This window comes from Grus americana, chromosome 4 (assembly GCF_028858705.1).
Source record: "Grus americana isolate bGruAme1 chromosome 4, bGruAme1.mat, whole genome shotgun sequence".
In the NCBI taxonomy this organism is placed as follows: Eukaryota; Metazoa; Chordata; class Aves; order Gruiformes; family Gruidae; genus Grus; species Grus americana.
This window is the reverse complement of record NC_072855.1, coordinates 42,236,528-42,258,975: the sequence shown is the minus strand read 5'-3', so window position 1 is coordinate 42,258,975 and position 22,448 is coordinate 42,236,528. Positions and strand designations below refer to the sequence as shown.

The window sequence follows — 22,448 nt, the reverse complement described above, 5'->3', positions numbered from 1 at the left end:
TTTGGGGTTTTTTGGCTCTCCAGAAGCATTATTGCCTTCTCACAGCTAGATAGTAATCTTCTTATCCCCAAGAGAATCAGTAGGCTGGAATAGACTGGACATGAGTTAATGCTGCACTAGTTAGCATAAAGCTGGAAATTTCTTGTAAGACTTGCATTGTGGCTGTCTTTCTGTGTTTAGCCATGGGTCCTTCTGGTTTTTTTGGCTCAGTCTCCCTTTGATAGTGATTTCTGGCTTGCTTTGGTGATCCCTCTGCAGAAAGAGAGAATGCTTCAAAGATTTGTCTTTGAATCTTGTTCAGTCCTTAGGAGCAGAAAATCCTCTTGCCATGACTGTTCCAAGTGTAGTGGCAGTAAGGCTAATGGGGCTTGTAGATATGTTTTGTGCTGTATAGTAGCCCATACTATATAAAAGATGGAAAACTGAAATTCAGTCTGCTTGGGGAAGAAAATGCTTCATTTAATTAGCTGGCCCTTTTTTTTCTTCTTCACAAACTCTCTTGAACTGAACTGGCAATTACCAAGTTATTGCAGGGTATTCAATTGGGTATTTTCTTGTTCACTTGGTTTTGGAGATTACATCAAAATTGTGATGTTGATTAATCCTCTCCTTCTATAAACATGTAGATAGATGAGAAAAAAAATTAGAAAAGGGAAGAGAATATAACTCAGTCTGTTGCAGTATTTATTTCAAATAACTCTGCTGTTGCCCATTGTGAAGGTGAATTCTTTCCACAATAAACAGTCCAGTCCAACACCAGGCCTGTTTTCCATTCATCAAACAGCACCCTAATGATGGCTGAGGTAATTTTATATTGAATTGCTTACTTATGTGTTTTTCTTTGTGGCAGACAGTGTCTGATGTAGCAGGTCAGGACTCGTTTTCAGTGGTGTGTCACTGACGTGATGCAATGAGTTTGTCCCAACCAGTGTTGAGGAATAGCTCCCAGTGCTTGAGTCTGTCTATATGCATGAATCAAGGGGCAGTATAGAACTTGTCCTCCTAAGAAAACAGTTTGCTTATTAAACATCATCTGACAAAAAAAAATATAAATTGATTTTTTTTTTTAATTTTAGGTTCATATGCTTATCACAGTTTCTTAAACATTTTGTGAGCATGGAATTTGGGAGACAGTAGAAAGCCATACGATTTGCATGAAACTAAAATTGGGCTCTATCTGAGAAAATAATTAGGCTTGGAGGAGAGGTTTTCCTTTGCAGGATGTTTCTGGAAAGGAAAGAAAAACAGAACTAATGATTAAGTAGAGCCTCATATTACACCCTCTTGTCTGTGATTGTCTAGAAATTGAATTAACCTCTCTCTTGTGCATATCATTTGAAATGTAACTTAGGAAAGGCTGCACAGAGGTTAGGACTCTGAAGGTCTAATAAGTAGAAATAGTAGCAGAGGTCCTCACACTGGGAGAAGGCAGGACTTGTGACGAGAGGAAAGGAGGGGAAGAGAAATGTTAATTTTAGCAGTCAAGCTGACAGAATAGATTTGTCTCCAAGCCCAGTAGTTGTAAAAAGTAGGCCAAAGGGGTTTACTTTTTAAACAAATGGCAGTTTGTTAGTTCCTTCCAAAAATGATACTTTCTGTGTGCACTGTCTGGGCACAACAGACAGAAAAGGAACTTGTTAGTCTTTTAATTACAGAAGACAATTACATATGGTTTTAATGCCACTATCAACATTTTTTTGGCTTCAGGAATAAAAAATCTATTGTTCATAAACACAGAGGGCTTGCCCACAGTTCTGGGTGTTACTAAAGGGAATCGTCTTCTGTGTAAATCTGTTAGGTTTCTTAACTCTGCATTCAGAAATTAGAATGAAATTTCAAGTTTTCCAATCTAATATTGTCAGAAGAAAGTTTTGTAACATATTTTTTATTTCTGTTAATTACATGTAGTTTCCTATTAAAAAAAAACCAATAAAAGTGAGGCAGTTCATTTCTAAAGACTCCTCGCTAATTGTTATGGTATGGTATCTGTCATCCTATAGTGTTGCATGCTTTTCCTAAATAGGTAGAGGGGTTTTGTAACTCCTTGGGCTTACTTTGTTTTTTGGGGGCAGAGGAAAGTTATCTGATTAGGGGGGGAGGAATTTAATTCTGAAGTATTACTGGAATGTAACTGCAAAAATTTTCTCATAAACATGTACAACCTAAAGGAAATTTTTTTTTTTGGTGGCAGATTTTAAGTCTTTAAATATCTTTATTAAATTACCATCTTCTTTTAATTTGAATTGACTCTCTGTGAATTTCTGTGGTTATTTTTATTTATTTAAATAATGTAGTAATAAATAGGAAATTAAAAGTGTATGAGATGAAAAGAATGAAAGATCTCTTTCGAAGCTTGTTATTAAGAGTTAGTCATTTTTTCTTTATCCTCACCACAGCAAGATTTCAATATGGGATGGTGGGGGAAGAAGAGAGAAAGGAGGGCAGAGAGAAGACATGGAAAAGCACCGATTAGGATTATGGGGTGAGAGGAAGGGAAGGAAGACTGGTAAAGATCAGAGTGAGTTTGTAGGAGTGGAGTGGGAACAAGCTCAGAAAGACTTGGCAAAATTTGTTTTCAGGATGTAGTGAAGATTTGAGAAGGGAAGGAAGGCTGTTCCCTAATGATTTTCCTTTAGTGACTCGCTAATCTACCACCCCTTGCAAAAATGCATAGCACCCCCTGTAAAGAAAAATTATCCCCTTCTCACACTTGCTGGGCTGCTAGACATATGGATAAATCAGGGAGTAGCCTATGAGCATAGGATTAGCTGATATGAGGGAATCAAACAGAAAACAGATGGAAGCTGGTACGTTCATTGCAGCAATAAAGACTGAGAATGTGGACTAGTTCTTCAGGCAGCCTGCACTGGAAAACACTTGAATGACACAAAATAGGCCATGCTTTTGCCTCATAATAAGTCATCCCAGGTAAGTGTCTGTTTTGCCTGTACCTAAACCCAGCCCTTTTGTTGGGGCATACCTTTTTGGTAGTGGAACATGTATTATACACATATATAACCATCCAAGTCTAGAAAACCAGTTTATGATCCTGATCTGAGGCAGGAGTTAAACGTATTTAAAGTTTAGCAATATGGAACCTGTACCATGGGATTAGATTAGGTTGACTCAGCATGATAGACAAAAATCAAACATCCTCTGTGGAGAATCGGTGAGTATTAGGAAGAAGGGAGTAGCAAGTTAAATTGAAATGGATTAGACTGTGGTCAAAGCAAACCAGTACCTAAAATATGCAGAAAGCATTAATTCTACAAAAACAGGACAGGGAATAGTTTTAAATTGTAGGTGTGTGCAATTTTCTTAGTATTCAGAAATGTCTCACTACCTTTTAAACAAAATTTATTCCAGCAAGTTATTTCTTTGTGAATGCCATTAAACGCTTCAAAGCACCATGTACTGATTTCAGTAGCAATTCAGATTTTTGCAGCAGAGTGTAATGTCTTCTTGTGTGCGATGAGCCTGAACCAATCTTTTATGTTCTTTTTTTCTTTGTCTTTCTAAATGTGTGTGGGCTGCAGATGGTTCTGTGAAGGAAAAGAACTCCAGAATTCCCCTGACATTCAGATCCGTTCTGGAAGTGGAGGACTTCATTCACTAATTATAGCAGAAGCCTTTGAAGACGATACTGGACGCTATACTTGCCTGGCTTCAAATTCCATTGGTTCAGATAGTACATCGGCTGAAATATTCATTGAAGGTAAGAGTTGAAATAGTAAGATACTTGACACATACAGGAAGATAACTAAGCTGAAGTTTACTTTTGGTTTTGTATGTTAAGATTGCTTTGGTGGTATTTTTATGGTGTTCCTCTGCTTCCCTTTAATGCAACACATTTTGAACATCACATCATATTAATTCAGGTATTTCAAGGAATGCCCCAAAAATCAGAAGGTAGATTGCCATTTATTTAGGGTATTAGTAAGATAAATAATGGAAAAGGAGGAACAAGCAGAACTTTTGGCATATGGTTAGCTTTTCCATAGTACCCTCTGTAAATCAAAGATTTGACTGGTGATACCAATAATTATTTTCATGATAGCAGTAATCCCTGTCTCAGTTCTGAACTTCCTCCCAGTGCAATTAAATGTGGCTGCCCCAAATGAGTCTTGTTCCAGTCATGGATAAATGTATTATAATTCTTCATATTTGGTACACTGACTTTATGCAGGTTAAAAGTCGGTCATACTGGTTTTGTCCAGAGTTAATTGCTAGTAGTTGTCAAACTATTTCTTGACTTCAAAATTAGACATAATTCAAGTATTATTTTCTGTGAGGATAGGTAATGACTTGACCATGAGTAAAATTATTAAATCAATTTTTAGTGGAGGACTGTATTTTAGCCATGATTATATTAATTGAATACTCATTTTTCTTTTAATTCATCTTTCAAACATTTTGGTAATATGTATTATTTGCCAGTTTTGTAACTCATTAACATTAATTTAAATGGTTGATTGCAAACGTAAAACAAATTAATGTAACAAGTACTCATAACAAATCTGAATAATACCATGCCAAAATGATTAAATAACTTTTGATTAACAAAGCAATAAACTTTTCACTATAAATTAATGAAGTCAGGACAGATGTGCATTTATAGCATTTCTTTCATTAGTTTTTTTATTCTCAGACCTTTATTATCCCACAGTGGGATATAATACCAAAATCCCCAAGACTTTTCTGAATCTTCTGGATTCTAATAAGACTTTTCTTTATAGAAGTAAGCATGATTTCATATACTCAGGTGTAGTACAAATATACAATGCTCTGTGCAGTTATAATGACAGAATCAACACTAAAAAAGAAGCAGCTAGAGATACAGTGAATAAAACGATTCCTTTTTTGAGATCTGGCAAAGTCTTACTATATGGAAGTACTATCTTGAAGTTTTACAACATGTAACTTTGAAAGAGAGAGAATTGTACCAGTCATTAGGCTCCTCCCCTATGATCTTTAAGTAAACCAGATTGTCACCCAAGCATTGCGTTGTACATTAATAGTCTTAATAGCACTGATGCCTCGTACTTTGTTCTGTGCAGCAGGCCTGGCTGCACAAGACCTGATTATCCTTTGCTCATAAGAAATACTTTCATGTAGACCCACTTTGCACACTTGACGTTGCTTCTCTCTTCTTACCTTTTCTGTGCTACTTGTTGCTTTGATTTTTGCAGTCTAAACTTTGTAAATAAGTAGGGTACCTGGGTGCCTCAGTCCAAGCTTTGTTTCATGGGAATCAGCCTATGCTATGCATACTGATAATGAATTGCTTATGTTTTGCATTACAAATACAGCTATGCATACGCATGCACAAATCCTTTGAGGAATAATATGTACTGCATTAATGTCTACAATAAGTGTTGTGCGAAGTACCAGTTGTTAGGAAAAATTGAGACAAAGAGAATAAACGCTTTCATATTTTTTTCTTTAAGTGAGTTCATGGTATTGCCAAACACATAGATTATACCAAGACTTCCACTGTCTAGAAATATCAGCATGTAAATGTTACACATAGGCTAATGTAAATAGTCTGAATTGTGGAGATCGTGGGTAAAAAGTTTAGTCTGAAAATGTCTTGCTATACTGAGTTGCTGTTACTTAAGGCTGAAGATTTGTAATCTGTGTATAAGCTGTATGTTTACTTAAGCTTTAAGTTTTAACTTTCAACTAAAAAATTATACGTTTCCAGTAGAGTAGTAGTAGTTGTCAGCGTTTTGGTTTTTTTTTTTTCCTGTTTTGGCCATATTTGCTTCAATATGAGGGAAGACAGTGAAGAATCTAGGGAAAGCAGTTTGCAATTAAATTGCCATGGTTATTATGTCTGTAACTGTTTAAAGTACATAGTTACAATCTTCTATCAGATAAGAAAAATTACAGTAGTTTATTACAGAGAATTCTCAACTCTTGAAGTGAAATGCAAAAGTAGCACAGTTTTTCCTTTGGAATTTAAACATTAAATAAATCAGTAAAGGGGTATGAGATTATTGAAAATACTTTCTTTTCCAGGTGCCAGTTCCACAGATTCAGAGAGTGAAAGTTTAATTTTCAAATCAAAATCTGGAGCTATGCCACAGTAAGTGTGCACAGTAGAACAATGCTGTGCAAATGTTCTTAACAAGGGGCACTGGAAAATCTTCAGTAGTTTCAGATCTGAATAAGCATCTGGGATATATTGTTGTGTGTCCTGTCCTCTCTCCTTTTCTCATGTGATATAAATGTGTAGTATTATAACTGTAGATTGTATTAATGTGCTTGTTCTGTCAGAGAAGTCAGGCCCTACCCTGACAACTCTTTAGTGGATATCAACTTTTCATATTCAGGAGTAACTTTAAGTTAACCAAGTCTTCATTTGTAATCACCCAGCCCTGTATGTCTAAAAAAAAAACATACAGAGGCCTAAAGAAACAAAATACATTTTAGTTTGTATCTTAAATCAGTACTTTTTACTGAGTGTGACAGTATAAATTAGCCAAAGATTGTGTTCTACTGAAGCTTCCTCCAATGTTGATCTTTTCAGCTGATAATGACATATTTAAAGATGTAGAAACTGCAAGGTGACTTGGCGGTTACAAACTAACATAGTCTGATTTCAGATCTTATAAAGTGCTTGGTGTTTTCTCTTTTTTTTCAGGGCCCAAAAGAAAACCACTTCTGTTTCCTTGACAATAGGATCTTCTACACCGAAATCTGGAGTCACTACAGCTGTAATTCAACCTATCTCTGTGCCCAGTCAGCAGGTATTTTTAGACACCAATTTTTAAATTAGTAAAAGTATTTTAAATTTGATTTCAAAACTTATAAGTCCTGAAAAACACTGTCATTTTGAGGAATTATATTATTGATCTATAAACTTATGTTATATTAAGAATGATGACTTTTAAAAATTAAGTATATATCTAGTGAATGGGGCATAAAAGTAAATATACATATGGATTCTTACACAGTGTGTATCAACACAGCATGTGAGCAGCTGACAGATCTGGTGATGATGAAAATTACAGAGTATATCACTTAATAGTGACTTGTTCCAATTCCAAAAGAATGTAATACAAATGAATGCCTACAATATTTTCTTAGCAAAAGTTTTAAAATTTTATTGAATTAAATATTGGTGTCATTTCTCTGCGTCTTTTAGAGAAAATTAAATTTTACTGTCTATAAATTAAATGTAGAAAATCAGTGTTCATTAGTTCATACTAAGTTTTAATGTCACTGTGGATGACTTAGTGTTTGCCTATAAATAAAATAAAAATCTCTGTAAGACTGTACATGGTAAATTCTTTTCCCTTCCTTTGACTAATCTTGATAAGCTTTTTAATTACCTGGATTTATTTATTACTACATCAGTCAAGGGATGTAATAACAGGAGAGTCAAAAATGCTTCAGTGCAAAGGACTTACTTGAATGATATTAACAGGAGTCAAACTCTCAAAATACTTCAAGGCAAAGACAGTTGGATACCAAATTCTCATGGGAAGTGTGGAAGCCTTTAAAGCTTGCATTTTGAGTTCAGAAATATAACAGATATGAAACAGTGATGTCACTCAAGAAGTGTGCTAGAATGAGAACACCATAATAAGACTGTGCATTTGAGAGTTTGCATTATTGCATAGGTATATGCAGGTCATATTATTGAAGCCAATGTTCTTTTCATTTTATAGCATTGTTGCATTGCTTTACAGGTTCAAAGCCCTACTTCGTACCTGCACCGTGTGGATGGACCCAAGCCTACCTATTCTGCACCCATTTTTACAAAGGTATGTTTTTTTATGTCATACTCCTATAGTCCAGAAGGAAATATCAAAATGATATATCCTAATGCAGGAATGTTTGATCGTGTTAAAACTTCCACATTTTACATTAGCATTTTTAGTATTAATGACTTTCTAAGAAAATACTTTTCCACTGCAACGATGAAGTTCTTATGCCTTCTACTCTATTAAAATCACTCGTGGAGTTACATGAATATTTCGTATGTGTTTGTCTTATGCCCATGACTGTCCTACATTGAGAAATCTTTGTAAAATAAAACAAGGTAGGCACCGATTACACATCATAGTCATGATAAAGCCTCATTCACAATAATTTACCTACTGGCAAGAACAAATAACACAGGCTTTTTTACTTTGTTTTAGAAAAAAAATCCATGCAGATGTGTTAGTTTAAAAAGCAGTTCAGATATTCTTCATTGGGATGCCTTGTAAAACGTAAGGCATGAACTTGCTAGAAGGGAAACTTTTATTCAGTAATTCTTAATTATTTAAGTCAGTATTTATCTTCACATTCATCCCCAATCAAACTTTAGAACTAGGAATTAGGTTACAGCAAAAAGGACAGCATATTTCCCTAATCTCTAAAATATAACTTCAGTCGAAAATATGATTTTCATTTTGCCTTCAAACCATCATTTCCATAGCAGTAACTGTTATTTAATCACCATTTGTTGAAGTCAAAATGACGAAAAGAAGGTATTTCTGGTTATTACTTCAGAAAAACAGTTGACTAAAAGCTAATACGGAAGAGCAAGTAGTTTTGCCTAGAGATAAGTAAAAGTAAGCCCTGTTCTCCACAACTGTCTAGCTTGGCTCCATCATATCCATTTCTCATGTCAGGAAAGGTCTGATTCTATACCTCATAATTCTGCACTGATACTGCATGTATCACAGGAGAGTGAATAGTGGAGGTGCAAGGGATTAGAGAATGTGGTTACTGCAAGGTAAGGAGGCAGGCAACTTACTTCTAAGAGCGGGAAATAGGAGAAATCCAGCCCTCATTCAGAAACTACCAAAGCAATCAAAACTCCACTGTTCCTTCACAGTCCTCATATCTCTTGTCCCTGAAAGCCAAAATTAACTGGCTTAAGCCAGTTGGGACATACCAAACCAAAGCAACTTTAATTACAGAAGAAATGATCCAGGTATGAACAACAAAAAATATGTTTATCCAGCTTCCTGAAGCAAATTTCTTTGTATACAAACTTCAGGGAACAACCCAAAGATTTTTAGGTTTCCATGTAACAAAATTCTTCTTTTTTACCAGGAGTCACATGGAAAAAACAAGCAGTAATGGGTATAAGTTACTCCTGGGGAGATTCCGATTGGACACAAGAGGAAAATTTTTCCCAATGAGGGAATGATCTCCCCAGGGAAGTGGTGGATTCCCCAACACTGGACACTTTTAAGATTCAGCTGGACGGGGTGCTGGGCCATCTTGTCTAAACAATGCTTGTGTCTAGACGGAGCTTTTGCCAAGAAAGGTTAGACCAGGTGATCCTTGAGATCCCTTCCAACCTGGTATTCTATGGTTCTATGAATTCTTAAGTATTTGATTAACTGGAGATCTATGAATGGTAACTAGGCATAACTGATCTTGGACCTAACTTCAAGTGCTTTACTGCATCACGGCCTAAAACTTTATTAATAAACTGGAAAGGGAATGAGGCAGCCAATACAGTAAAAAAAGACTCTTTGATTTATAATCTTCAGATGCATAACAAAGGCAGAAATAGTAGCTGTCTCCTGTCAGTTCTCTTAAAGTACTGTGCTTCTGTCTCACTGTAGTTCTTCATCAAAGGTTTAGACTCTTCCTGATTTTTTTCAGATGTATATAAGAATTTATTACACCCATAATACTGTCTCAGAAGCTATCCATACACAAGCTAATATATCGTAATCATATTTGTGTCATCTAATTTTGCCTGGTTGGTTATAAATGGTTCAGAGGAAAAGCAACTGCACGTTTTAGAGGCTGAGCTGAAAGCGTCACAGCTACTCTCTCAGGACCAAGTCAATTGATGTGTAGTTAGTTGCAGAATTTTCGTTTCACTGTGTGGATGGATGAAAAATGAAAGGTCAGACTGCAACTATCTGCTTGTGATCATCTGAAGAATTATATACTTCTATACCTTTTTGACCTTTGGTCATATTAAGAAAGTATTTGAAAATAATATATGCAGTCATTTTTATCTATATAGCTGATATATTAAATTCATTCGGAGTGAAAATACTGTTCACAGAAAATATCTATTGCAAAAATGTAATGACATAATAAGATAAAATTGAAATACAAAGGGAAGAAAAGACTATTTTTAAGAATGTAAAATGCTCCCAGTTCATTTGGATTGTGATTGTTGTATTTCAGGAGCTACAAAACTCTACAGCATCTGAGGGACAGGTCGTGGTATTGGAATGCAGGGTCAGAGGACCTCCTCCAATTCATGTTAAGTGGTTTCGACAGGGCGTTGAAATTCAAGATTCTCCAGACTTCAGAATTCTCCAAAAAAGTAAGGCCGTAATCTGAAGTGGCTACTTTTGATACGGAGTGAGGAAAGGTAATGAAATTAGTCTGTCAGGACTAATAATTGGATAGAGTCCTCTCTTCCTCGCATTTCGGTGATTATCGTGGTTAGAAGTAATCATTGAACTACTGCTACCAACAGACAATTTAAGTCTTTATTTTGTAATGTGTCTGCACAAATTCTCTACTTGTCTACAGTATTTCAGTATAATATTCAGTGTACAGTTGTTTATTAATGTAATCTCTAATACCATTTTTCTTGTTTGTTTCCCCTCCTTCTGATGTGATATGCAGAGCCACGATCTGCAACTGAACCTGGTAAGAATCATATGAAAACATAATCTCTTGATTCACTAGCTCTTTGAGTTTGAACTGAAGCCATAAATAGAAAAGTGTTTCTGCTGAGCACTGGTAATATGAAACCCCCTTAAAGACAATGTTTCTTTATCACACCTTCCATACTCTACACTGTCCTTTACATCAATTCCTTTATTAGTTAAACAGTAAATTCCATTTAGACCAGCAAGGAGAGTCTCTCAGCTTAAACTTTGAAGCAAACTTCATTCTCAGAAAATGAGCAATTTGCATGCCACTGAGGAAAAAGAACAAATCCCGCAAAATTCCGTTTCCCAAATTATACTCCTAAGAGTTTCATAACACACAACCACTAAATGCTAGTTTTGCCAATCTGTCTTGACAGATGTGAAGTGTCTTAAATGCAAGTAAAAGCTGATCCTCAAAAACAAGGGCACATTGAATTTTTCTTCCCTCTTTGCAAGATAAAAGTCTTAGATTTCAGCAAGCAAAAAATGTTCTTTCAACTAAAGGTTTTCTCATCATTATATGCTGTGGTAGTTCTTGAATAATAAGTGGATGCTAAAAGACTGAGAATGTTTGTTCTATTCTTTAATGTTTCTAAGTCAAACAACATGTAAAAGAGAAGACAGTGATATGGTCTGAGCCTTGCTTTAAGAGGGTGGCTGGTTGTGCTTGAATATGCTTGAATTTGGAGTAGAAAGACAAAATGGAAAAGTTTTCTTTCTAAGACCTGGGTATTGCCACAGAGCATCGCTGAACAGAAGGACCTTAGCAGTGGGGGGATGTTCTAAACTTTGAGGGGTCACATTGGCAGTCTTTGACTGTAGGCAGAACAGACTTAGCAGCTGAGTGATGTTTGTAAAGTAGCAGTGTGGCTGTGAGGATATGGACCAGGAAAAAGCAGTGAAAGGTTAATCCTAGGAGAAAGGCAGCTTTCTCTTAGCTTTCATGGAAAGGAGAGCAAATGAAGAGAGAAACAGCTTCTGCTTTTCTTTGTCAGTTATTCATTAATTTTCTTGCTGCTTCACAAAATTGTTATATAGCTGTATTACTTCACAACCATTATACATATGCATATATGTCATATACATATGACAGTTAATATTATTAATTGTGGTGTGCAGCATCGTCACCTCTAGTAACAGCTGATACCCAGAATACAGGTGACTGAATGATTTGATTTATGGAGGCTTGAAATGTGAGCCATATGAAGGAGAGTGCTGGAAAACCAAATTAGCCTCTAATGAGGAATTAAAACATGTTCGAGTGCTAACATTGGACTATTGGTGGTTTATAAACATAACCCAAACTTTAAAGTTTAAAAAATGTAAGTTACAGTAGAAAACAATTTGAGGAGAGTTTCAATATCATATCAAGCCTTTGGATATGAAAAGAAATAAAGGAGAATAGATTTGTGTTGAAATATGTTCAATTCTGTATTTTTCTTGGAATATTCTCCTGTAATATAAATTACAAAATAAGTCTCCCAAATTAGCTGTTTTCTTTATATCTTTAAAAAAAAAATAATCTGATCAGTGGGTTGACTTTTTCCCCCTTCCCAGAGAAACTTATTTTCTGTCCAAGCAGTAACATCTTTTCTATATTTAATCTGCCAACTCTATGAGAATAGTACCTAGTATATCTAGCTCACTGTTACTAGGAGCTTCTTTTCTACAGAATCTCTCAAACTGCATTCACTCTCTCCGTTAACGTGCTAGAAGGTATCTGAAAGGACTGAAACTTTATGCAAAAGTTTCTATGAGGTCTAAATTTACTAGCATAACTTAGGGTTTTTCTTTTCAATATCTAATTTGAAACTGTTCTGTCAAAACTCACAATCATGAGTAATGTTTGCTTATTTTTGGTAATCTGTTTTTACCCCTTCACCCTCTTTAGGCAACATAATGTGTATAATGCTAGATGAATCAAATATTTTAGAGTAGGAATGCAGTCTTACCTAGTAGAGAAGAGAAGCATGTGTTTGCTTGAGACAAAAGGCTCAGATTCCACTGTGTGAATAGTTGAGTGCAGAGGAAATCATGTATTATGCCTCTGGCTAGAAGATTTTTTTCATGGATGACTAAGTAATTTTTAGTGTTGTTAGTTGCAGGGTTTGTATAGCCCATCTGACAGATATTATTGTGGAATATGTAAGAATATTCATGATAGTTCATAAAGCTAACAATCTCCTTTTATAACTACTACCAGAAATGGGAAGTAGAAGGTGGGATTCAGAATCAAAAAAGATCATTGCTTTGCCAGCCCTCTCACATGCCTGTACCATCATGTTGATGGTGCCGAATGCTCTCCTTCCTGTGTGTGGTTAGCTTGCAGACCCTAGGAGAAGCTACCTAAAACCTTTTAAAGAGTACTCAGGAATGGATCCTTACATGAAAGGTGCTTTTCTTGAGTTTTCACAGGCACAGAAAAGTTATTAAATAACTTTTAAATAAATAAAAGGTATCTTATACAACTCTCAAGGTAGGTGGCAAGGCAAGAGTGGGAAGGCATCTCAAAATACTATTTGGTATCTGTATTTTTGCAGTTTAATAGACATAAGAGTAGTGAATGCCTGACAGCAGGTGGTTGGTTTTTTCATGCTTGTAATTCTGTTGTAATATATATTTATAAGCACCTTCCTGCTATGCAAAACCTGTGAAAGAGTTTCAGTTTGGTATTTTGTTCTCCCTGGATTCATTGACCCAAGTACTATCCCTGTAAAATTTGTGCATCTATCAGTTGCTACTAAGCCGTACTAAATAATGTGCAGTGTCTTACTCTCCACTAAAATTAATGACAGTACACTTTTTGGTTTATTTGTGTAGGAATTGGCTCTGTACATGCAAAGGGAATGTAAATAAAGTTTGGGCAAAATGTAAATATTTCCTTTTGGCATAAATGAGAAGCAGCGTTTTGTGTATTAGTAGTAATTCTGGTAATAAGTAACACTGATTTTTAAGATGTCATGAAGTATCTTCAAATTTCTAGAAAAGGAAGCTAGGTGGCTACCAGAAATGTGATAGGTACGGCACTGGTTTGAGATGCAAGTCATACTCTAAGCCAGACAACGCAATACCTGCAGAGGAAATTGCTCATAAACAAACACACAACTGCTCTTCAGTGTGGACGGTGAATACACGTGCAAGACTGTAGGGAAACCAATGTGCCTATGCTAGATAAATATTCTGAATTTTGAAAGATGGACATGAATTCTAAAAATTTTTCCAAGTGTACAACTTCAGTGGAATTTTACATAAATTGTAACAAGTTGCAGTGCGACTTTAATTGCTGGTTGTCAACCAAAGTCCAACTGTCAACAGACACTTTATAGTGCTCAAAATATTGGTTATCCTTTACTAGGTCAGTATTAATGATATAAAAGAAAAATGTTCCATGAACTCACACAAGTAAGAAATTAAGAAGCAAAGGGGGTTTTTTGGCTCCTTTTTTTGGGTACATTCTATCTACCCTAATGTGTTTTGCACTCCTTTTTCTGTCTAGACAGAAATCAGTTTGCATCACAAATCTCTCCAGACTGCTTTGTGAATTAATAGCTAGTCAGATTACTTAACGCCACATCACAGTTTGTCAAATTACCTGCTTTGTACTTCTTTCTTGGACTTTTTGACTTTATACTGATTGAATCCTTCAAAGAACAGGCTGCCTGAGAATAAAAAAATCCCATAGAGTCGTTTGCCAGCTGTTGATATTTTGACCATTACTCAGCTGTCTGGAGGCAGCCACAAACTGTATTGAATTACATTAAAACAATTGTCTAATGGCATGTAAGAAGAAAACTATATGAAGTAATTTTTCTTAAATTGCCAGAGAATTGCCACATATACATGGTTGGGTTTTTTCCGAAGCACAACACTGTGTAAGTTCACAAAAAACTTCTCAAAGCATAGTCATTACTTCTCTTGGATTGTGCTTGCTTGTTCCCTGTTTGGCTGCTGCGTTCCAGGGTTTCAACTCTAGTAAGTAACTCCCTTAGAAACACCCCTCTCCCCCATTTCTGTAAATGTTTGAAACTGAAAATATATGGCAAATGTTAGAGAAATCCTTACTGCCTCCCCACACCAAGAAAATCAGCTTTCTGATAGCTGATGAAATTCAAACCACAGAAACTTCAGTAGGTCAGCATGCATGTTGGATCCTTGCATTTTTTTTTAGTGAAAAGAATTATGACTAAGAGTCTGACTCCCTCTTTCACTGCTGAGCAGCAAAGAAGGGCTTGAAGAGAGCAATCTCTAGTGAGTTATAGCTCAAGATGCCAAATGAAGAGAAAACCTGAAAATAAGCTAAAATTATCCTTCATTAAAGGGGGTCTGATCTACCAATACCCTATTGCTTGTCAATTGCATTTTCAATTGCATTTTCAGTTGTACTCTGCACTCCCAAGGTACCTGCAGAATTCTGATCCTGTCAGTGACTTAAGTCTAACTGCTACAACTGTCCTTGCTTGTTGATGCTTCCAAATTCAAAGTAAACCTCTGATCTTTTTTGTACTATGTGATTAAAAAAAAATGCTATCCCTCCTCAATTGCAAATATTTAAAGCTTATTGAGATACATTAATCATCACAGTTACATTGCTAAATATGTTGATTTCAGCTTCGATGTGTATATACCTGACAACTTCAAACTAGCTGGCTTAGGCATCTATGTCATCATAACTGCCTTAGTGTAAGCTTTAGCATAAACTTTTCCTTGACCCTGATAAATGGCTTAATTTCTCCTCAAACCTGAACACTGCTTTAGGGACTAAAGTTCATTCTGCCATAGCGGGATTCCTATTTATTGTACCAGAACTGGCTTGATAGCAGCTGTCTTGTGTATTGATTACATATGCTGTAACCTAGGTTCTGTACCCTAAAACTTGTCTCTTCATTTCTTGAGTGGCATAAAGCCTATTAAATAAGCCAGAACTGCTGCCTGACTGCATAAAGATATATACAATAGTGATCATCAGAAACAGGTAAATTCAATACTTCTTTCATTCTGTTATTGCAAGTTAAGGCATCTACAGGTCTGCAATACTACCATCTATTATGCTACTCTGCATATTCAGTTCTTCTCTATTTTCACATTCCCCATTCTCTTTATATAAAAGATGCACAGATACCTAAATGAGAAGTTACCCGATGGGCGTATTGCTTTGCCATTAAACTGTAGTTAAACATCTGATGGGTAGAGGAGCAAGAGGGAGAATAAGAGACAAGTTGTCTACAAGATGGCAGGGTTGCATTTTGTTGGATTTTTACCAGGAAACCACCACTGTGATTACCCGCTGTCTTTGTATAGCAGAAAATTTAAGGCTTTGAACCTACATCTATAGAAATAGCTCTGTTCATTGCATCATAATGAACAACTACAAATAAAAGACCATCCTTATTTCCCAGGACTGTATGTGCATAACAGTGGAGGAAGCTAATGATCATATTTGGAAATGAAGGTGCGGATACAAGAACTACTCTACAATTAATGTAATACATAGAAACATTCTGAAGTAAACACGTTGCCAGGGATGAAATGTGTTAAAATGCAACAGTTTTCTGTCTTACCAAAGATTATTCTTCCTAATAGACTAATGAACCATGAAGGGAAAGGATTACTCTGTAAAATGTAATCTTTCTTTCTAAATAACTGACAAAAATAGTCAAGTACTTGCATGCCTAAGCATTTTACATGTTTCAGTGAATAGAATGCTTTTGTATTCATTTAGTCAAGTGTTAAATATGTTTTAAGGCCCTGAGAACAGCATTTCAGAGCTGCTTTCTGGAATGCATTTTTGTGATGAAATTATTTGTCAGCTGATGATTGCCAGGAAGTGGAACAGACATTATTTACTTCAAATCATCAGATTCTACTTAGCACAGTAACAGAAAGAAAAATAATTACATAAGTCAGGATGTAAAGCTAGAAAAATACTCAGAGCACTATACATCAAGAGTGTGTTATGGAAATCTTTAAAGAACATTTTCTTTTGTCAAATTAGTATTTTATTTCTGTGCTTTCTGCAGTAGTAAGCCTTTTAGCAAGGACCTGGAGTCATTCTTGGTTTAGGGCGAGCAAGATGGATAAAGACAATGACAGTGTGTTACTCGCACATGCTTTTTTGCCTAAGCTGTCTTTTGATTAGTTCTTAGGGGTTTTTATGTTTTCAGTTTAGCCAATTTTTTCATGATTGAGCACAAATGTGTTGTAGTTTACTTATCTGGCTGAGAAGACTGAGTTTTAAACTCTGGTTATTTTTACCACTAATTTACTTTCAATTTCTTTTATAAGGGTTACTGCAATTTACCACGTATAATTTACAAATATACTGCTTCAGTAAACAAACCACATCATGATAGAATCCATTAGAATTATTTTGTCACTGAAGAATGAAGATCAGCTCTTCTCATGTGATTGTTTTACATACTTAAAAAACTGAAAGAACGTTATGCGTTAATTAGCTCTGCTGTTTGGAAAATAAGAATTCTGCTGGTTGTTATATTTTGTAGTACCTTTGCCCTCATTCAGACAGCATTTTCAGCATGGTGGGAGTGCTTTTCTTCTGCAGTCCTGAAATACCCAGCTTTCAGAATTCTGCTGTTAAATGAGGAGGAAACTAGTATGCTGCATGTATCAGATTGCATCCCCAGAGTCAGTTCAATCCAGGAGTATGCAAGTGTGGTTAGCAATACAGCTTCAACCGCTTACGACACATCAAGACTCCAAAAAAAGCTGATCTCAGTAGTTCAAACACTAGCTTGTGTTACCCATTACTTTCCTGATAAGACCTTTCATGAGTCATTAATCTTCCATCTGGGTCAGATAAGATCCAACGTGCTACAGTATTACCAGACATGCCTCTTGCAGCTACACAGAATGACTGGTTTGTGTTGCCAAAAAAAAAAAAAAAAAAAAGCATGTTTTGCTGTCTGAAAAACAACACTGTGCCAAATTTTTAGTTAGTCATTCATTTTTAGCGCATTTCCAGTACAGGAAGCTTTTGGACACATTGTCGTTTATAATGGGAAAATTTCCATAACTTTTTTGTTAACTGTCTAAACAAGACAGTGGTCTGCCATTCCACAGTGAAAATTAGGAAAGAAAAAAACAAAACTATTAGAAAATGTTTTCCTCCTTTGAACTAAAAGAAGTTAAACTTACCTTATTGAACCTCTTCTACAGAATAATTTTTATGTGGAAGTTATTGGAGTCTGAAATATTATTCCTCACTTTTCAGTTTGTTTTTATTAGCTATATTCCATTGATTCTGTGATATGTGGGATTCCATGTAAATGTCCAAAATGCAAAATGGTTGCTTTTTTTTTAATGAAACTGAATTCTATAAAACTTCCCTGCTTTAATTTTGAGACTAGAAAATGAGCATAAACAAAAGAAACTCCTAATTTAATAAGGAAATCCACGATGTAACATTGTCCAGGTCTAAAATTATCTAGATGTGTTCTATAAATACAAGGATTATTTAGATTACCTATACTATGAATTTTTTAAAATATTAGAATACCATTACAAGTAGAGATAAAATTCAGTGACTTCTTTGAAGAATCTGGAAAAAATATGCTTACATAATCAAATGTGCCCATTATAAATGGATTAAATTGATTTAGAAAACATTACTGTGAGACCCAACCTGAAATATGAACAGTCCAGCCTTATATAAGTTTTCTGACAGAGGCCCTGGTATAAACAAAGCATATACTAAGGCATATCAAAGTAGAATGAACAGATTTCAGACAGCTACAGAATACAACTGCATCACAGCATTCTGAAGAGTTTCTGAGGATGCTGTTTTGTCCTTTATTTTCAGTTTATCCATTCTCACTGCTGTGCAGACAGAGACAGAAATTATCTTCTCAAACTCTTCATAAGGAAAATATTTATGCATCCAGAGTTTTTAATTCTGGTCAGTTTATAAAGAAAAGTTAATTGGAAGTGAGGACAAAATACTTTCTGGTTTTACTGGGAATGTGATTTGATCTGAAATGTTGCATTAAATAGAGAAAATTTCAGGGAAAGGAGGAATGACGTGACATTCGTATTGGTGGTGTTATTCAGAGACCCAAAAAGAGCTTGCAAGTATTAATTGTGTATGGAAACCAATACAATGCTTTGTATGAATTAGTATTCTCCTGCATAAAAATAAAGGTATTGAGTGTGTAAAATGACTGCACAGACTTGTGATTGCAAAATTTACTCTTCTGGAGAGGCCCCTTTTGAAAAATTAGCTTGGTAAATTCACTTGTTTTAGATACAAAGTGGTTTTCATTAAAGCCGTTTGTTGGAAGCTCTTCTGCAGTTCTCCCAGCATTTCTTTGTATAAGGAGCACTTTCTGGTCTAACATACAATGCAAAAACATTACATTAATACATAAATAATTTATGATGCAGTTTATTTTTCTCTTTATTTGCAGAAGAGATATGTACCCTTGTAATTGCAGAAACTTTTCCTGAAGATTCGGGACTTTTCACATGCACAGCACTAAACGAACATGGTTCAGTAACAAGCAGTGCACAACTAACTGTCTGCTCAGGTATGTGATGAAAGGAAAGAAGAATTTTTAATCATAGATCTTAGATAATTGAATTTATAATAATTATAATAATCAAATACCTGTGAAGTGATCAGTCTGCCCTCCTTGTTGAAAAGGGCTGCTGTAAGACAGGGGTCTTGTCAACCTCAGAGCATTCATATAAAGCAAATTGAATGTTTTTATTGGCTTACTTCCTAGTTTAATATTTTTATTTCTGTAAAATACATTTTTAAAGTGTCTGCCACAAACCTGGCAGATTTTTAAGCATTAGGATTCTGGGACTAGATGGCAGCAGAGGCAAAATGAAAACAGATGAAATTATTCTACCAAAGGTGGCATGTGCCTTTTGTAAAATAAATGATGATGACATGGTATGTTTAGTTTTGTAATATGTTTACATACATATTGTTGTGGAATGCATTAACCCAGCTGCCACTGCAAATATGCCATGTATACATACATCCTTCAGTATCTTAAAATAATTTGTTCTTAAATGATGCCAAGACCTCAGGAAGAGAAAATGCTGTTTCAGCTGTTGTCCCATAGTACTTGCCAATCTCAGATAGTGGCTGGATTCTTGGATTAGATTTAGAGTGATCCATAAGGTTCCTTATTGTGCCTTTTGCATGGGGCAAAGTCAGAGAATGAATAGCCAGTCATGTATCTAATTCAGCATGAATTATTAACAGGAGGTCTAGAAAATATCTGTGCAGAACCAAAGAGATGTCACCTTTAACAAACTGAAAGCATGTATGTGCCACATGTCTGTGACTTGTCAGAGACATTCTTTTTGATTTCTTTTAGCCAACTCAGAAAGCTTTAGTCATGAATCAGTGACAAGAGAATCCAACAGTGATGATTTCCATCATTTCCCACCACTTCCTCCAGTTGAAATTAGCTCTCTTGAGCTTCCTCCTAAGAAACATACAGAGACCCACCAAGCAAACAACACTGAGTCAAGATCTGGTGTGACAGCCCTTCAACTACAGCTCAGTTCATCTGAGGGAAAAACAAATGGCATCCATCCCATTCCTGGAGTAAATGGAACGATTAACAGCAAGCCAAGTGATAACAAATCCATCCCACCTCCAGCTGTCTTGCTTTCACCCACAAAGGAGCCACCACCTGTGCTTGCCAAACCAAAGCTGTGAGTATTTTTTTTTTGGTTGGGATTTTTGTTTGTTTGTTTCCTTTAAATTTGATATTTGTTGAAAGCAAATTTTTGCCTGGAGCAATGTGATGTTAGGTAAATAATGGATAATGACTCTGCCTGTCCCTCGAACAGTTGTCTTACTGCTGTGATGTCCCAAAGACCTGAATACAAGGAAGAACTGTGTTCTTTCTCATAGTTCTACATCAAAGGGAAGTGCATTATAAAGACAAAATTTTGTAGAAAGATTTAAGATAAAGTCACAAAAAAGAAATAAGTGGTAGTGGCTGTTGCTCTGCATTTTTTATTCTTGGTCACTGTACCTTAATGTCATAGTGGCCTGAGATTCTTGCATGCTATTCCTTTTTCAACACTGGCTAGCTATCTTCATTCTGAATGTTCTTGGTTTTGTGTAGTCAGTGGATATTCAGGTCTGTAATGTTTGTATTATTTCTTATATTATGTTTATATATAACATGTAACTCATTCTGCTGTCAAACAGATTGCAATGACTCTTTTATAACTGAAAACCTGAAAGTTAAAAGCTCAAGAGGAGAGAGAGAAATAAGTGAAAAAATTTGTAGTAACATTTTTACTTTAGTGATACCATACTTATGCAAGAGTGGTCTTATGCTGTTAACTTATAGCTTGATTTTAGAATTGCACAGACTCCTCTTTTCCATCTTCCTCAAGAATTTTTGGAGTGTGACGAAGGAACTAAAATCCTGTTTTATTTCACTTGTATCGATAATCAGAAGGCATTATTAATTATAAACATGTTTAAGGAGAAGCATGACATATGGTTTCAAGCTTAGCAAGGTCATTTGCTTAATTACATGTTTTCACAGGATAACTTGCAAAATATAAAAATGCTGTTCTTTTAGCAATCATGTACTTGTTTTAAACACACAAAAATACATGCTTGAGGCAGCAAGCCAACAGGGTTCCCTTTTTGCACTCACCACTTTTTTCTTTCTGTTGCTTATTGTCATTCTAAGTAGTCTCTGACAACCGTAGAAGAGGAGGAGGAGTGGAAGTAGTAAGACAGAGCGGTGGAGGAATAGTATATATGGTGGTGATTGCATGTATGGAAGGGAGGTTGCTGAGGATGGCAACTTACAAATGACACATGGTGTGGAGTGAGCCAGGTGGTCCTGTACCCAGCACATCTATCGCAAGACCCATTTGTGAAGAAAGGAAATAGCAGCTCCAGCAGAGCAGTAAAAATCAGTTTCACCCGAGAGCTTTCTTTCCCAGAAGTGAGGTTGCCCTAGATAAAGGAGAGAAGGCTATGTAATAGACTTCCCATTGTATAATGTTCACTGCTACTTGTGCAAAAGTTGTTTTGCTTTTAAACATAGGGTCAACATATAAACAGAGGTAAACATTGTATACAATGATGTGAGAGGGATGCTATTACAAGAATCCTTTCAGTTGCTGATCTACAAATTGATGACCTTGGAATCCCTAGTGCTTGAGTCCTATATTTTGCCATTAACAACACGTGATGTGCAAGAGACTGATCTTGATGGCAGTCAAGATACATGTTTTGCTTGGCCAAGCCAGTGTAAGATTATGCTGCTGTCAGAATTGGAAATCTTGCCTTCCCCTCAGCCAAGTATTTTGCTCCCAAGCATAGTGATAACATAAGAAAGGGAAAAGGTACTAACAGGAGGAGGAAAAGAAATGTCTGGCTGCAGAGACTTAAAATTAGCTTTCAGCATTCAAGAAACTGCATCCCAAGTCAAAGCTAACAAAATAATTGCATTAAAATTAGCTATCTCAATCTTGAGAGTGATCCCACTTGAAGAGAACTCATCTATGGAGTTGTATCTGTCCATAGAGTATTAGTATTTGATGATAGAAGCAGCATATATTAGCAATAACGTAAGAGCAAACATGTTTATTATAACCTGTTTTTTTAAAAAAAAATTAAACATTTAAAGTAATGCCTATGTAGAAAGCTTGAAGCTTTTGAATATCATTAGTGCATTTTATTTCTGATGAAGACTAACTGATTTTAAATTTCCTAATGAACTTTTTCTTTTCAAGCTTATCTTAACTCATGAATTAATTAACAGGTTTATCTGTGAACTCTCTGAAAATAGTTTATTCAGTCAACAC

General features: G+C 35.6%; 1 protein-coding gene across 5 annotated transcripts in view; it reads left to right on the top strand.

Moving 5' to 3' along the window:
• Window positions 1-22,448, top strand: part of PALLD (palladin, cytoskeletal associated protein) — a 204,749-nt gene that overhangs the window by 67,607 nt on the left and 114,694 nt on the right. For all 5 annotated transcript variants that reach the window (XM_054824611.1, XM_054824612.1, XM_054824614.1 and 2 more), the window contains 8 exons: window positions 3,537-3,715; window positions 6,022-6,088; window positions 6,647-6,752; window positions 7,698-7,772; window positions 10,156-10,297; window positions 10,606-10,629; window positions 19,055-19,174; window positions 19,979-20,321. In XM_054824611.1, coding sequence (XP_054680586.1) covers window positions 3,537-3,715; window positions 6,022-6,088; window positions 6,647-6,752; window positions 7,698-7,772; window positions 10,156-10,297; window positions 10,606-10,629; window positions 19,055-19,174; window positions 19,979-20,321 — 1,056 coding nt within the window. The remainder of the gene's footprint in view (window positions 1-3,536; window positions 3,716-6,021; window positions 6,089-6,646; window positions 6,753-7,697; window positions 7,773-10,155; window positions 10,298-10,605; window positions 10,630-19,054; window positions 19,175-19,978; window positions 20,322-22,448) is intronic.